A 16,735-nucleotide genomic window follows, 5' to 3' on the forward strand; every position below is an offset into this window, starting at 1 on the left:
CAACTAGTTGCAAGCTGGATTTAGGCTGCATGTGCCCATGCTACAGTCTATGTTCGATAGGCAGCTCTCTCAAACGGAGGTGGGATGGAACTTGCACATGTGCCCAAGGTGAGAGAGCCAAGTTTAGGGTTTACCATAGGTTTTTGAAGGGTTGTCTATCCGTTGACTCCTTGTAATTACGTGGCAGATGAATATAATTTTCTGATTAATAATATTATCATTATCAATTGCATTATTAAAAAAAGAAATTAACTTTGCAGGGTGAGGTAAAAATTTAGCGGCCCATTTTTATTAACGTCTAATCTAAATGTTACATTACGAGGGGAAATAAGTGGATAAAATATCTTCTAGTGCAAGGACCTTCTAACAAGTACCTCTCTTCTAATCGCTTTTCTGTGTTTTTCTTTCGGCCTGTGGACCGTGGAAGTTAAGGTGCCATGGCGTCCATTCTTGTAGGGGCCTCGTCTTCTTCTGTCACGGCATGCAAATCAGCTGCCTTGAGTGAGGCCGGCTCATTGGCTTATTCTGCGAGGAGTCTCTCCTCTTCTGCTTCCTTCGGATCCTTCCTTCAACATGGCAGGACGCCGATGAAAGGTGTCCACTTTCGCAGAAGCCGTCATACTGTGCAAACGAGAGCTATGGCCAAGGAGCTTTACTTCAACAAAGACGGCTCCACCATGAAGAAACTGCAGGCAGGTCTTCTACAGAGGCTCGTACACCAATGATAGTTACACGTGGATTCAGAGAGAGAGAGAGAGAGAGAGAGAGAGAGAGAGAGAGAGAGAGAGAGATTGCCTTTCTGTTAGCTGTGCACTAGATGTTTAGTATACCATTATGGCGTCTGCTTTTACTGTTTATGTTTGCATTTGCTTAATGCCGAGTGCTATAAACCATTCTCTACATGCATGTACTTTGACACTCGTTAATGTGTGTGCCATTCGGTGCCACCGTGCATGCACAGGCAATCCTATCGATGTGTGCCTATTCCTGGTTTCCACCAGTACTTTCATACATCAGTAGTCCATAACTTTATATGTGCTAATATTTGCTCTTGCACATTACAGTAGTACACGTGCTGCATATTTTTTAACTCCCTCTGCATTTTTTTGTAGGCTGGAGTTGACAAGCTGGCAGACTTAGTCGGTGTAACACTAGGACCAAAGGGGAGGAACGTGGTCCTAGAGAGCAAGTATGGTGCCCCTAAGATTGTGAATGATGGTGTCACAGTTGCCAAGGAGGTCTGAAAGCGTTTAGTTCTCTTATCCAGTCCTGTGACAGCAGGAAAATGTAGGTAACCAGATTGGTTTCTATTTTTTCCGCAGGTTGAACTTGAAGATCCTGTTGAAAATATTGGGGCTAAGCTTGTTAGGCAAGCTGCGGCTAAAACAAATGACCTGGCGGGTGATGGGACAACTACATCTGTGGTCCTTGCCCAGGGATTGATTGCAGAAGGCGTGAAGGTTGGGATTGAGCTCCCCATTGACACTTCTTGGTAAATAAAGTCTCTTTAAAGCATAAGCTGTCTAACTTGGTGCAAGATGGTGCTGTAGGTTGTGGCAGCAGGAGCCAATCCAATCCAAATAACAAGGGGAATAGAAAAAACTGTCAAGGCTTTGGTGTCTGAGTTGAAGGCTCTATCTAAAGAAGTAAGTGTACAGGCATGGGAGGTTCTTCTTTTTAAATGTCTCAGATTGAGGTGTTATTGCCATATATCCACAGAAGTACATGATTAAGGAAGGATTGTGCAGGTTGAAGACAGTGAGCTGGCTGATGTGGCAGCAGTTAGTGCTGGTAATAATTATGAGGTGGGAAATATGATTGCTGAAGCCATGAGCAAAGTTGGGAGAAAAGGAGTGGTTACTCTCGAAGAGGGGAAGAGTGCTGAGAACAGTTTATCTGTGGTAGAAGGCATGCAGTTTGATCGAGGATACATTTCTCCCTATTTTGTTACTGATGCTGAGAAAATGGCTGTTGAGTATACAAATTGCAAGGTCAGTCAAAAGGATGGGTTTCTTGCAGTTTGGATATATCATAAATGCTCATCTCATGTGTCAAATGATTTTCTGGCAGTTGTTACTAGTTGACAAAAAAATCACTACAGCTCGGGACATGATTGGCATCTTAGAAGATGCGATTCGTGGTGGATATCCTTTGGTCATCATTGCAGAAGACATTGAGCAGGAGGCACTTGCCACTCTTGTGGTTAACAAGCTGCGTGGTGCCCTGAAGATAGCGGCTTTGAAAGCTCCAGGTTTTGGAGAAAGGAAAAGTCAATATTTGGATGATATTGCTGTTTTAACAGGAGGTAAGTAGGCATATATGCCATGTATTATGTCTTTGCTAAAATTAAGGTTTTATTGTATTTATGATCTGTTGTCTTTAGTAATCATGAACTATGTGCTGTGGGCACTTTTTTTAATGTTTGTACAGGTACTGTTGTAAGAGATGAAATAGGTCTCTCATTGGACAAAGTTGGTCGAGAAGTTCTTGGGACAGCATCAAAGGTTGTGCTTACCAAGGATACATCAACCATAGTTGGTGATGGCAGCACACAAGAGGAAGTGAACAAACGGGTTGCACAAATCAGAGGTCTGATAGAGGTAAGTTCGTCTCTGCCAAGAGCAGTATCAAATTGAGGCAAGACTCAATTCTACATCTACTTTGCATGTGTCATAGAATGGTTTAAAGTATTTAAGCATTCTTTTGACCATATTTTTGTTTAAAGTGATATTTATTCTTGCTGTTTCTTATTGTGCTAGCTGCTATGTATAGCTGTCCTAAGTTTTCACAAATTTGGAATTTTTATTTTGCATGTTTTGAAAGGTGGCTGAGCAAGAGTATGAGAAAGAAAAGCTCAATGAAAGGATTGCAAAACTTTCAGGAGGGGTTGCTATCATTCAGGTTTTGGGATTTCTGTATTTCAGCTTAATAAATTGTATGGAGTGCAAGATCAGAGGATGCAGCTGTGTCCTGGTCATGTGGCTAGTCTGTCTGACCTTTTCAAACATGTGTTCAAATGAATCCTGCAGGTTGGGGCTCAGACAGAGACTGAATTGAAAGAGAAAAAGCTACGTGTAGAAGATGCTCTTAATGCAACTAAGGTTGGGTTGATTCTTCTTCATGTATTAGCCTCTAGTGTGTGTCTGTTCATACGTGATGTATACATGGCATGCGTGCAACACATGTTGGATCGGTCCAAATCTTCTAGTGACCGTATTTTTTAGAAGACAATAAAGTTTGTAGGATTTGGTCAAGTTGTACAGATAATTTTAATGGCTCATCTCTAAATGATAAACTTTTTCTAAATCATCTCAATGGTTCATTTCCAAACCAGCAAGCGTGTTCCAAGTCTCTGCTGTGTTATAACAGACCTGAGGTACTTGTGTCCTGGATACTCTCTAGCAAGGTGGGGCATTAATCGTTTTGTATTTGATACTTTGTCCAGTGATCGCTTGGAGCCAGACTAGATATGTGCATGCACCTTCATACTCTAGCAGTCACTGAGGACTCTCTGATAAGGCAGAAGGCTTTGGCCACTGACTGCTAGCTTTAGGGTTTGTCCCATGCATCTGATGTAGTAAATGCTGTTTTCAGAGCAGCTATATAGGAAGTGGGTAACTGTGTCCTGCAATACAGCTGCTAGCAAGCTGGACATGGTTGGCTAGCAGGTTGTTAATGCCAGCCCAAGGTCATGCTCCATGTTCATGATTCCAAGATCGACATAGGGGATGCTATGAAAGGCATATAGCTGTGGGAGCTTTCAATATAACTGCTGGGCTCACTGTTTGTCCCTTTTCCTTGATGACAAGGAATAAATCATACTGCTTGGCCCATGGGTTGTCATTGTAAGTGCATCAAGCAGAGAGAAACTTGAGTGTATAACTGTGGCACAGTTTGTGGATGCCTTGAAAACTTGTAAGTCAATGCAGTTCCTTGACCAGAGTGGTCATGGTGCTTTGCTGTTTTATTTTGTCATTAGTATGTTGAAAGAGTTTTTACTTGCTTGCCATAGTTCTGAAGAGGATTATATGGAGCTGTTAGATTCCTTGTAGGCATGCCAGTTGAAATATTTAGTTGCTGTACAGGCAGCTGTTGAGGAAGGTATTGTTGTTGGAGGAGGTTCTGCCTTGCTACGGTTGGCTTCCAAGGTGGATGCCATCAAGGAAACTCTTGAGAATTATGAGCAACAGGTCTGTAATGGCTTCATCACCTTGTGTATGTAGGTGTTGTAATTGGTGAATGCTCAATAAAATGCACTTGTTTCCTTACATTGGATAAACCCAGGTTGGTGCTGACATTGTCAAAAGAGCGCTGAGTTACCCACTGAAACTTATTGCCAAAAATGCGGGTGTCAATGGTAGTGTGGTTGTTGAGAAGGTATTGTCGAATGACAATCCAAAGTTTGGTTACAATGCTGCTACCGGCAGCTATGAAGACCTAATGGCTGCTGGAATAATCGATCCTACGAAGGTGCAGTTTTAGTGTTAGAAATAATTGTTATTTCATCAAGAAAGCTTTGGTTTTGAGCTTTTATGCTTCTTCCCTCTGGCTATATTAGGTCGTGAGGTGCTGCCTGGAGCACGCTGCTTCTGTTGCAAAGACATTCCTCACCTCTGATGTAGTTGTGGTGGAAATCAAAGAGCCTGAACCAGCAGCACCTGCTGGAAACCCAATGGATAACTCTGGTAGGTTGAATTGAGGGTTGCAGAAGTTACTATTTCTACCACCTGTTTTATAACCAATATACAGGCCATTGTTTTGAGATCTATAATTTTTGAATATGTGTTTGCAGGTTATGGCTACTAGAACCACTTGACGCATGTCGCAGTTGGGCTTTTCCCACCCCCAATTTTTGTACTTTAGAACCTGGTTGAAGCTAGAGACCTTTGCAGTGAGCGGCTTCATAATTCTATGAATAATTCGAGGATTCAAATTATTGAGCTAACTTGGCTGGATAGTGGTGTTACAGGGTAGTGTTTAATGTCTGTGAAACAGACAGGACTTTACCTGCTGAGCTACTGAATCTTTTAATCCCTCTCATTTAGAGGGTTTTAATTATATTTGTACTTCAGACTCTTGGTTGATTATGGTAGAGTATTATATTTGCACGTTTCGCAGATTGTGCTCAAAAGATTTTGAAAGAGTTCATATCAGGAAGGGAAGATAGTGGATTTGCCAATGCTTTTAAGGCTCTGTGGCTTTTGATGTGCTCCTTACCTTATGCGTTACAGCTGATCTTTGTCTGCTTGCAAGTGCAAGTGCTTCACAACAAAGAACAGCACACTAGAGTGCCCTTGGAACTGTAAGACAGAAAAGAAATTATAAAGTTCTATAGCAGAACCCTACAAAAATGCATGCGGAGCAGAATGAGCACCAAATGAGCTTGCTAAGTGTGTCCTAATATAGGAAGCTGAATAAGACATACCCGAAGTCCCTAAGAAATAGGGAAGGTGTATGAACTCGAATTGGGCATTGAAGAAAGCAACCTTGCACAAGAAAACCTAGGATTTTCTGTGTCAGCATCAGCTTGGCTCACATATCGAGCTGCTGAGAAGTCTAGTTTTTGGTGCAATGTACATGGTTATTAAATGATTTGAATGAGACCCTGTCCAGACTATCAATCTTCAACTTCAATTCTAAATGAATGAGTGCCTTCTAATAAGTGTCATTTATTGAGATCTTCTATACATAGCAACTTCTGTTCCTTGAAAATGACTCGTGATTATATAAATAATAGTGACCATTTTACACCAACCACCGCAAGGGGGGGATGCAGCTTAGCTAGCTTCCTAGACAGCCCTCAAATTTGAAGGGCACTACAACTCTTCTTTTTGAAGGGGAAAAACAAGCATGTCCTTTAAAGATAGGTAAAAATGAAGATTAACCTTCATAAAATAAGTATGCTTTTTAGGCACATTTCTTAAATGAAGGATTGTTTTTTGAAGCCTACTTCACTTAGAATTCTCTCTACTATTTATATAATTATGAATCCATGACAAGTAAGAGCATTCCACAACATATATTTAAATTTTAGAACATATAGACAACCATATTGAAAGCAAACATCTTTTTTAAAAAAGTAGTTTGAATAGTGAAGTACATAATCATATTTAGCTAGCATGTTTTGAAATTTGAAGAGTCAAAAGTAAATATATTTTCATAGCATGTTTTAAGAAAAGTTGGATCAAACATCTATTTTTAAGAAGTATGGAAAGAAACCAATCTAAAATAATAAAGATAGATTAAAGTAGGTTTACAATTGGATAATATGTGCAACCAAACATTACAAAATTGAATTAACTATCAAAGATTACATTGAAGCAAAAATAATTTTTAATGTCTCATACAATGAAAAAATAAATGCCAAATAGAAACATCACACATTATGCAATCAAAAGCTCAAGCATGTAAAAAAGGAAGCAAGTACTATCTTGATTCCTTAGCATCATGGCACAAATGCTTCATCAGCTTACAAAAAGAGAGCAATTATTGAGGCCAAAAATCTTCTTGAAGTTTCTTACAAGTAGAACCAAAAGGAGAGGATAGATACATTTGATTTGATATAATAAGGCAATTGCCACCAAAATGTTAGTCTAATTACAAAAAGTTAGTGTTGTTGTATGCTTCTTATGAATGTTGTTGTATACTTCCTATGAATGCTCAAAAATTAAATTCAAATCTACTTCTTCCATATTCTTTGGAGCGGAAAGAGACATGAACATGAGCATTCCTAAAGTATTGAGAGACAAACACGATCTCTCATCACTTTTAACCCGATTTGGTTTTGAAAAACCTCTTTCACAAGTTGCTAAACTTGCAAGGAGCACCACCACAATCCGCCACAACTTATATAAAGCTAGAAACATTTGCATCCATTCTACTTCAACACCACATTGTTCCCAAGCTTCAAGGTGTCTTGTTGAAGGATAAGACTCAAAGAGATATAAAACAAATCTTTGCAACTCACCTTCACATTGTTTAGAGTGAATCAAAGGTCTCTCTCCTTTGCCAAAATTTTCACATAGCTGAGAGAGATATTGTCGAACTTTCTGACCTCGAATTTGTGGATCCCTAGAATAGTTTTTAGTGGAAAACAACTTTGCTGCATTAAACAAGTGATGATCTTGAAACCTCTCACCAAAGTTAGAGATCAATCTCTGCACGAATGCCTTTGCTAACCATTTGCATTCCTCAATAGTAATCACTTGTTTACCCACTAAAGAAGTAAAATGTAAGACATGATGTACAACACCCTCTTTATCCTTACACAAATACACATCACTGTTCATGGCCTTCATGAAGCTACTTAAGTGCTTGGAACCATTTTCAAATATACTAGTTATGTACCAATTCTTCAAGAGATTAATAAGCACATCTATTTCTCATCTAATCATTATTATGTCCCAATCATTTTCTTGAAATTTCTAACTTAATATGTTAGTCTCCTTGAGTAGATTGGCCATGAAATGTATAATAAATAGCAACTGAAAATTTGTTGCTTTTTTATACATTGCTAGATACTTGCATTTCCAATATTCCAACAATGTAGATAACACTTTTACCAACTTGATACAATAAAATAACAAAGTTAAGTAACGATTTGATAATAAAATCAATATTAATTTTATTAAAAAGAAACACCAAATAAAAGTATACATTTTCATGACATTTCCATGAGACAACCATCTTACTCCATGAATTCTCATTATCTCATAATTTCTAGGTAAGAAGGAAAGCATCGAGAGCCTCCCTATGGACAATACAATGTATCCCCAACAAATGTGGCACATCCTTACAAAGCTTTGCAAATAATCCAGATCTTTTTCCAATCATAGTTGCAGCACCATCAGAGCCCATAGCAACCATTTTACAAAGTGGAAGATCTAGATGTTGCAACACTCTTAAGATGCCTTCATACATGCTTAGAGCCTTGCCATCATCAACACCAATCAACTTTACAAAGGAGGTTGCATGAGAGCCTGCACCACCATTTTAAGTATGTAATGTAGAGAATGAGGTCCTTTTCGAACCTCCTATCAGTACTTTCATCCACAAGGATAGAAAAGAACGGACTACGTCCTATCTCCTCCTTTAGTTTTTCCTAATAAACAATACACATGGCTGAGAGAATTTTTTTTCTTGAAGTTGGATTAATGTATGTTGAATACTCACAAGTGAGGCGCCTACTTGGAGTTTTCATATACATGTGAAACTTGCGTTCATCTTCAAATGCTTCTAGAGTCATGTCTTGTAAAGAAACCCTATACATAATCTGAATAATACTAATAATTCTGCATTTCTCATTATCAACCATAAGTTCCATATGTTTTTCCATGTGCTTCACTTGTTCACCAACCATGAATTTCTTACGTTGAACTGCTAGCTTATGTGACTCTGATGCATTATGTATAGCCAAAGCTTGTTTTTGAATAGTTGTACTCCCTTTTCCTTCAAAAGGATTGGGCATGCTGAATGCAATACAAATGGAGCATTTAACTATTTCCTTGCCTGCTTCATCTAAGATGGAGTATGACCAAGGATACAATAACTTCCATGAAGACATATCTACGAACATATATTCTTTTCTTTCCATTCAAAATACAAGCATTTCCATTTTCATTTTCTATAGGCTGCGCATTTGGAAGTGTGATGGCTGACTGCTCAAGCAATCGTTGGCGCTTGTCCTTCCTTGGCCTTCCCATCCCTAAATGAAATTTTAATCAAACCTTAAACTAATGTGGATTTATTCATAAGTCTACTAACTAGATATATGCAAGTTATACAAATGTGACAGTTGTACACATGACTCATTTCTTACATATAAACAAAACTTGTAAGTTGTAACCACACAATGTAAAGCTATTAATACAAGGTTTCTATATCAAATTAAACAAAGGAGCAAACTATTATGATATTGTCAATTTAATTTAGAGAAAGAAAACATATATATTATAAAAGATATAAATCAACACTTACTATCTCACATTGAACAAGCATAAATGATAATAGTACATGAAAAAGGAATGCTTATAACATTTTCTTATCCTTTGAAATGGAAAAAACATGGTCCAAGTAAGTCACAAGCAAAGAGAGCCCAAGAGTCGAAAGATATCTTTGATTTTGGTGCTTAGATAGCAAAAAATCTATGATTTTGTTGCACCATGGATTGATCTGCATACAACAAAGGAGGTGTTTTAAAGTTTGGCAAGGAGACTGTGAGGTATTATGGAAGAATTAGAGATGAAGGTTTTGATAATGCAAGCATTGACATACATAGACCCACACTTATAAATAGACATCATAAGAGAAAATAATTAAAGATAGATTATCAAAAGCATTCAGATCACTTACAGATTGATCATATCTCTTATTCTCCAATTGCCAACATGATGTAGAGCCTAGATGCCCAAGGAGCATGTTACACAATGCTCATGAGTTATTTTTTCAATATAGATCTATGAAATAGTTAGTAAGGCCCAGATGATAAAAGAATATGGGGTGATGTCAGATGTGCAACTTGGTTTCCTTCATCTCAACATCTCGATTGTAATACATGCAGAATTTGCAGGTAAAAGATATTTTTTTCATTTACATGCGACTAGATATCCACAATGACCAGTCCACTTAATTGCTAGAAGTAAACATTTAACACCTCATAATACATATTACAAAATGCATTACAACAGTAACTTCAAATTTCAATGATGACACAACAAAAGCCTGAAGATATAATACCTATTAGTAATTACCCTTAACATTTATGTAGCAAGCATCCGCCATCAACGGCCAGACTCTAGAGCACAGGCCGCAGAGCATTTGACAGCACAAGGCCCAAGCGCAGAAGGAGAGAGGGCCTGCTTCATCTAAGTTAGAGTATGACTCACAGAACAACATGAAGATCAAAAAAGCATTTGAAGTCACTTTGCCTTGCGACAGTAATTTGTGACTGTTTCAGATAATAGGAATTAGTTCTATTGCACAGTGGCAATTAATACAGTTTCACAGAATGACATACTCGATCGCTAGACATAGAGATGACAATTAGCAGACTTTGGTGAAGAACAATGGGACTTGAAGGAAGAACAATGTTTCTGAGATCAATTCAGGAGGAGTGATGTAACAAAGGAAAAGCAGAGTAGCTGCTTTTGGGCTTTATTTATCAAAAGAAATCTTGCGAAAGTTGGCATAGTAGTTTGAAACTTTAATCTAATGCATATGATAATAGTAGAACAAATTCTGAAATGTGAAACGTATAATGATGGTGGCCTGGTTAATGTGCAACACGACAACATGTTCGTCAAGAAAAGAGAACATCATTCAGATGGTTTGAAGGAATCTAAGTGCAAAGAATTGGATGGTTTGAAGGAATACCATCATTCAGAATGCAGATCGATGACATAGCACAAGACGGGGAGAGGGACAGGCGTCGCCAGGCCACGAGAGGCACTGCCAGGCTCCAGCCACGAGAGGCACCCCGCCCAGGAAGGAGAGGCATTGCCAACCGCGAGAGGCCCCAGGCCATGGGAGGCACCGTCAGTCGTGGCCCACAGGGGGAGAGAGAGAGAGAGAGAGAGATGAGTCGACTCAAGTCTCAAGTCTCAAACAGCAGTTGCGAGCGGCCAACCTTCAAGACTCAGACTGGTCACTTCAGTCTTCACTCTTCAGTGACTCAAGTCTCACTGTCTCGACTCTTAGTCTCTTAGTCTTCAATCTTCAGTGACTCAGTCTTGAGACTTGAGTCTTGAGGGTGGTGTGTCATGACACATGTGACTCATGAACGGTGAGACTTTAAGAGAGAGAGAGAGAGAGAGAGAGAGAGAGAGAGAGAGAGGGTTGAACCGTTGAGCCTTGAGGCTTGAGGCTAGGCCACCTACTAAATAGCCTATTAAGTAGTATTAAGTATTAATTAATAAAGAAGAGGGTAAATTGTAATAAAGAAGAGGGACTTAGGATTGGGGTTCGGGGACTCACAATCTAGAGACTAGACTCTAGATTCTAGACTAAAAAGTTATTTAAATTTTGAAATTTAACCCTTCTTTTGAAAGGTGCAAATTCTTAAGCATTTCTATGGTGAAGGTTAATTTTTGTTTTTAATTTTCTTCTGAAAGTTAATAAAAATTTAACACTTCTATTCTAGAAGGCTATTTTTATGAAAAGCATTTCTTTTGAATGCTACATAAGTTATTAGCCTTCTAGAGAACGGTAAAACCCCCTTTGAAGGGTGTTGCAACCTTCAAATTTGAGGGCTGCTCCTAGATGCTCTATAGGTTGCTTTCTTAACAGAGCCATTCTTACATAATATAATGCTTTGAATGTCGCCGAGTCCTAATTTTTCACAAGCTTAATGTATGAGGATGACCATAACTAAGATATCCAGAGCACTTATTATTGTTGTCACCAAATATCCGATATTGTAGTAGCTCTAATCAAGTGTGCCTTTGGTAAGGTTTCCACATTCCCTAAGAAGAACTATTTTGTTGAGGTATAACCATGAAAATTGGTTACCTCCACCTGTATTTATAGCGTGTACTAGAGATTGTGCACATCTAGATAATTCTATGAAAGGGGGTTCTTACACAATCCACAAATATTTGGGACATGTATTGATTTGGTGTCTTTCTTGTAGAAAACCGGTTTGTGAATGTTCTCTAGAGCACCATATTGAGTACCTTGGAAGGAGAGTGAAACTAGATTCTCCTCATGTGACCATGTTCTCAATTCAATGTAGGGATAGCAAATTTCCTAGTTTTATACCTTGGAAATGTGTCTTTCATCTTTGCTAACACAGACCTTCAACTTGCAACTATTAGAAGTTTGCCTCTTTCAATTTGGAGATGGCAAAGTTGCCAAGTTGACTACATGATGTAGAAGGTAGGCCATAAATCCTCCCTTTGATTTAGTGGCTTAGAGATTCACATACTCTCTTATTCCCGTAGATCCTAGTGGTGTTTGATTTTATATGTGGTTAGTACCATCCTTAACATTCCTCTAAGAGCTTAGGCTTCTCACTCGCATGCAACTTCATTCTTGTAAGTTCTTGTAGAAAGTCATGCCACTTGATTGAGGTTGTGATTCCCTTTGCCATTATTCTTGCTACACTAGTGTGTTTACTTGATTGTCCTTCTAGGTAGTGAATAATCATTGGGTTGACTATGGTTGGAAAGAGTATTACGTGTAAGGATATTCTAAAAATTTAGTCCCCTATTGTTGCTTGCCCTAGAGTTCATAATTCACCTCCCTATGTATTACCATTATAGCCTATGGTTGCTATGCATCAAGCCTCTTGACTAGCTAAAAAGCTAGTCAATTTCCCTTGTCTAAAGCTTCTCCAAGCCTAGCCCTCCAAAATTTTTGGCTATACCTAGCCCCCATGGCACAACATGCCATTGGTGGTTATCAACTTATTTCCCCCATTCCAAGGCCTAGTGGACAATCAATATTGTAAATACATCTCCCTTTATTATATTGCAACCAAAATTGTCTAGCCATAACGGGCCATCATCTTGACTTGGATAATTTTTGTATTATCACAACTTAATTGCAAATTGGATAGATTAGATAGCCTTGCAATATCTTCATGAGAGTATTAAGCTCCCCTTGCTTAGCTTTTATTACATTAGAGTTACCATTTGCAAGAAATTGTGAAACCATAACTTATTTGAAAGTCAAAAGGCCATGTTCCATGTAGCATTCCTCTTTGGACTAGCCAATCTAGATTTTTGAGCAAAAAAGAGTTTTGAAGGGCATCCTTGCCTTGCAAATTTGTTTAAAGCAAAGGGTTTGGAGAGGACTCTAATGATACAGACATTGGCCAATGCATTCATGAAGATCATTTTGACCTTATCCACAAACCTATCACCAAAGCCAATAGCTTTAAAAGTAGGGAGGACAAAGTCTCAAACTATGCAGTCATGTGCCTTGTTGAATTGAGATTCACCAAAAGACAGTTGGCCACTTGCCAACGCCCAATCCACAACCATCACAAAGTTGAGTATATTATCTTGGATCTTCTTATCTTGCATGGAATGATATTGATGTTGATTTAGAACCTTTGGAGGATGAATTTAATTCTTCATGTTATCACTTTAGCCATTAATTTATATGACATTGTTATTATCTCAAGGGGTTGCTATTGAGACACCTTGAGCCATTTTGGGCTCCTGTATAATTTTGATGAAGCTTACATTACAATCTGGGAGGACAATCCTTTGTTTGGAGCAATTAGTTGGCTTGTACAACATTGCTAGCGAGGCTTCCTAACCACGCTACATGTGCCTGGCATCATTGCGAAGCTCATGTTGCTATGCCTCACTTGGTTTGCATCTTTGTGAGAAAGCGAAGCAACTATGTGGTGCCCATGTGGTGCTTCCCTTTGCTCACATTAACTAAAAGAAACGGCACACGAAGGGTGTACTCTCTGGTTTATGATGTATTTTTTATGACTACTTGAAATTAATGAAAAATTCTTAGATACTAAATATAGGCTCTATGTGAGTCAAACAATTCATATTTTTCATAACTTCATTTTTGTAAAACCCTAAAACAGGGCATCCTTTAACATCACTCTATTGGCCCTTCGTTGTCAATTAAGCTTTGTGCAAAAGTGTGTTATTAGAAAGCTAGTTGTGCTTATCTTGGCAAAACATGGAGGGAGACTCTCTCTCTCTCTCTCTCTCTCTCTCTCTCTCTCTCTCTCTCTCTCTCTCTCTCTCTCTCTCTCAATAGAGTACATTTTGTCCATATGTATGAGGTTGCAATCGCTTCAAAAGCTAGCCCAATGTGAGTAGAAGAATATCACAAGAAAGAGAATTTTGAAAACTGTCATGCTTTGGAGATAGTTTCCAAAGTTAATGAGAGCACATGCCATGTAGGATATGTTTATATTAGAATTTATATAGGGGGATTTATGTGATTAAAAATTGAAATTGTGTAGAACGTATACATATCTTCCTCACCTTGATTCCACTTGAATATGAACATGCATTCATGTATGGCATTTCATATGAAAAAGTACTCTGTAATGTTTGGGTAGTGCAGAATGTTGATGGTTCTTATTTGTATATATGCACAAGTGTATAATTGTGCTATGAATGTAGTATCAAAAAGACAGGTCTTATTTACACGTATGCACAAGTGTGTAACTATGCTATGAATGTAATCACAAGCAAGGTGCATATGCATTATTTGTGTTATATAGGTGTTCTCACACATTAATTTTGTGGTGTATGCATAGGTGTACATACATGTCTACTAGGGGTTCTCTCTAGCTAGGTCATTCATGTTCCAAAACTAACAAAATGTGCATGTCATGCTATGCTTGGGCATCACAAAATATCGATGGTTCTTATTTGTATGTTTGTGTTTGCATTCGTGGTTGTCATACATGAGTATATGTGCAAGTGGTGCAAATGTGTAAACTATGTTATGAATGTAACTTCAAAAAGACAAATGCCATGTATATTATTTAATGGTATTGCACAAGTGTGCTCCCATATCATGCTTGTGGTGTATGCATAGGTGTACCCACATGTCTATTAAGAGTGCTCTCTAGTGAAGTGTTTCATGTTGTAACACCAGCAATATGTATATCATGCATAAACTTTACTCTTAATATTGTCAATCCTTTTTCATGTGTATGCATGCAACTCTATTATGGGCATATGTGGTGTGGTGGTGTCTCGATGTGGGTCTAGGGGATTGCATCCATGTGTTGCAACATGAGGGGGAAAGTGTTTGTGTAAGAACATAATAAAATTTTCATCTATCGTAGGTTGAAGGCTAGGTTTGATAGATGATGTCACCCTTGGAAGTGTGTGTAAGCACATAATAAATTATCCATTTACCATAGTTGATGTCTAGGTTATTTTAGACCATGTTTTCAAGATCATCTCACCCTCCTAGGAAGTGTGTATAAGGACACACATGCTCACACTGAAGTATGCAGTAGGCACCCTCCTAGGAAGTGTGTATAAGGACACACATGCTCACACTCAAGTATGCAGTAGGCACATTACACCTAGATTCTCCCTGTGCTTCATGCCTAGATTCTCCCAGCACTTCACGTAGGTGTTCTCCCAATGCTTTGTACCACAAAGCATTGGTGTCACTATTGATGCAATCCATTTACGTCTTTGTTTGTGTTGTGGCCAAGATTCTTGCCCAATGCTTATGGTCTTACATAGCCTCGATATACAACACACCTTGATATATACTATAGTTTTGTTGTACCCTAGGGCAAGTTGAATGGAACAAAGTAGATTAAATTCTCTCTCAAAGAAAAGGCTAAAGCACGCGTGCATGCGCGCGCATACACATACACATACACATACACAAAATTAAATATAATATTTGTATATATTATACTAAAACACACAAAAAATATGTACATTAAAGTATATATATTATGATATATAATATAATTTATATTATGTTATTTATATTAACATGCTATTAATATCACATATATAATCATGTGGTTAATGTTGATATTTAAGATATATAGTCAATTATATATAACATATTGCTTAACATATATAATCATAATATATATATTAAACATATTATATTTTAAAAATGTATATAGTATATAATTATGATTTATATTATAATATTATTAAATATATAATAATTATGATATAATGTAATTATTAGATTATATATAATAATTATAATATAATGCAATCTAATGTATGGTATCACACACACACACACACACACACACACACACACACACACACACACACACACACACACACACACACACACACACACACACACACACACACACACACACACACACACACACACACACACACACACACACACACACACACACACACACACACACACACACACACACACACACACACACACACACACACACACACACACACACACACACACACACACACACACACACACACACACACACACACACACACACACACACACACACACACACACACACACACACACACACATGTTACATGGCTTGGAGAGAGAAAATTTAAGCCTTTGTTCCATTTAACTTGCCCTAGGGTTACATATTTGTATGTCTTAAAATAAAACCTTCAAAATTGTATTAGATATTAAAGGGTGTTATATATTGAGGCTATGTAAAGACCATACTCATTGGGCAAGAGGCTTGGTCATGAAACAAACAAAGCCATAATTGGATTAAATCAATAGTGACATTGATGCTTTGAACCTTGGTGCAAAGCACTGGGAGAATCTACGCGTGGTGTGCCTAGTGGATACTTGAGTGATCCCCTAGACCCACATTGAGACACACCACCAAACCACATATGCCCATAATAGAGTTGCATGCATACATGCATACTTATGAAAGAGGATTTGTCAAGTGGGTATATTATGAGAATAAAGTTTATGCATGATATACATATTGTTGGTGTTACAACATGAAACACTTGACTAGCTACACTTGTGCATACACCACAAACATGATATGTGAGCACACTTGCACAATACCATTAACTAATACACACAACATTTGTCTTTTTGAAATTACATTAACATAGCTTATACACTTGCACTGCTTGTGCATATACTCATGTATGACCCACAAATGCAAACACAAACATACAAATAAGAAGCATCGACATTTTGTGATGCCCAAGCATATCATAACATGCATGTATTGTTAGTTTTGGAACACGAATTACTTAGCTAGAGAGAACCCCTAATAGACATGTATGTACACCTATGCTATGCCACA

General features: G+C 38.0%; 1 protein-coding gene across 1 annotated transcript; it reads left to right on the top strand.

The window, feature by feature from the left end:
• Positions 1–376: 376 nt before the first annotated feature.
• Positions 377–5,601, top strand: LOC148030843 (ruBisCO large subunit-binding protein subunit beta, chloroplastic-like). Its single transcript, XM_087684377.1, has 13 exons — positions 377–692; positions 1,113–1,238; positions 1,323–1,460; positions 1,551–1,646; positions 1,749–1,991; positions 2,071–2,305; positions 2,431–2,600; positions 2,824–2,901; positions 3,030–3,101; positions 4,086–4,190; positions 4,285–4,470; positions 4,559–4,685; positions 4,793–5,601. The coding sequence occupies exons 1-13, from the start codon at positions 438–440 to the stop codon at positions 4,804–4,806; spliced, it is 1,845 nt and encodes a 614-aa protein (XP_087540503.1). The 5' UTR covers positions 377–437; the 3' UTR covers positions 4,807–5,601.
• The last annotated feature ends 11,134 nt before the right edge of the window (positions 5,602–16,735 follow it).

This window comes from Lygodium microphyllum, chromosome 9, assembly GCF_053477565.2.
Source record: "Lygodium microphyllum isolate KBCC chromosome 9, Lygodium_microphyllum_v1.1.10, whole genome shotgun sequence".
Lineage (NCBI taxonomy): Eukaryota > Viridiplantae > Streptophyta > Polypodiopsida > Schizaeales > Lygodiaceae > Lygodium > Lygodium microphyllum.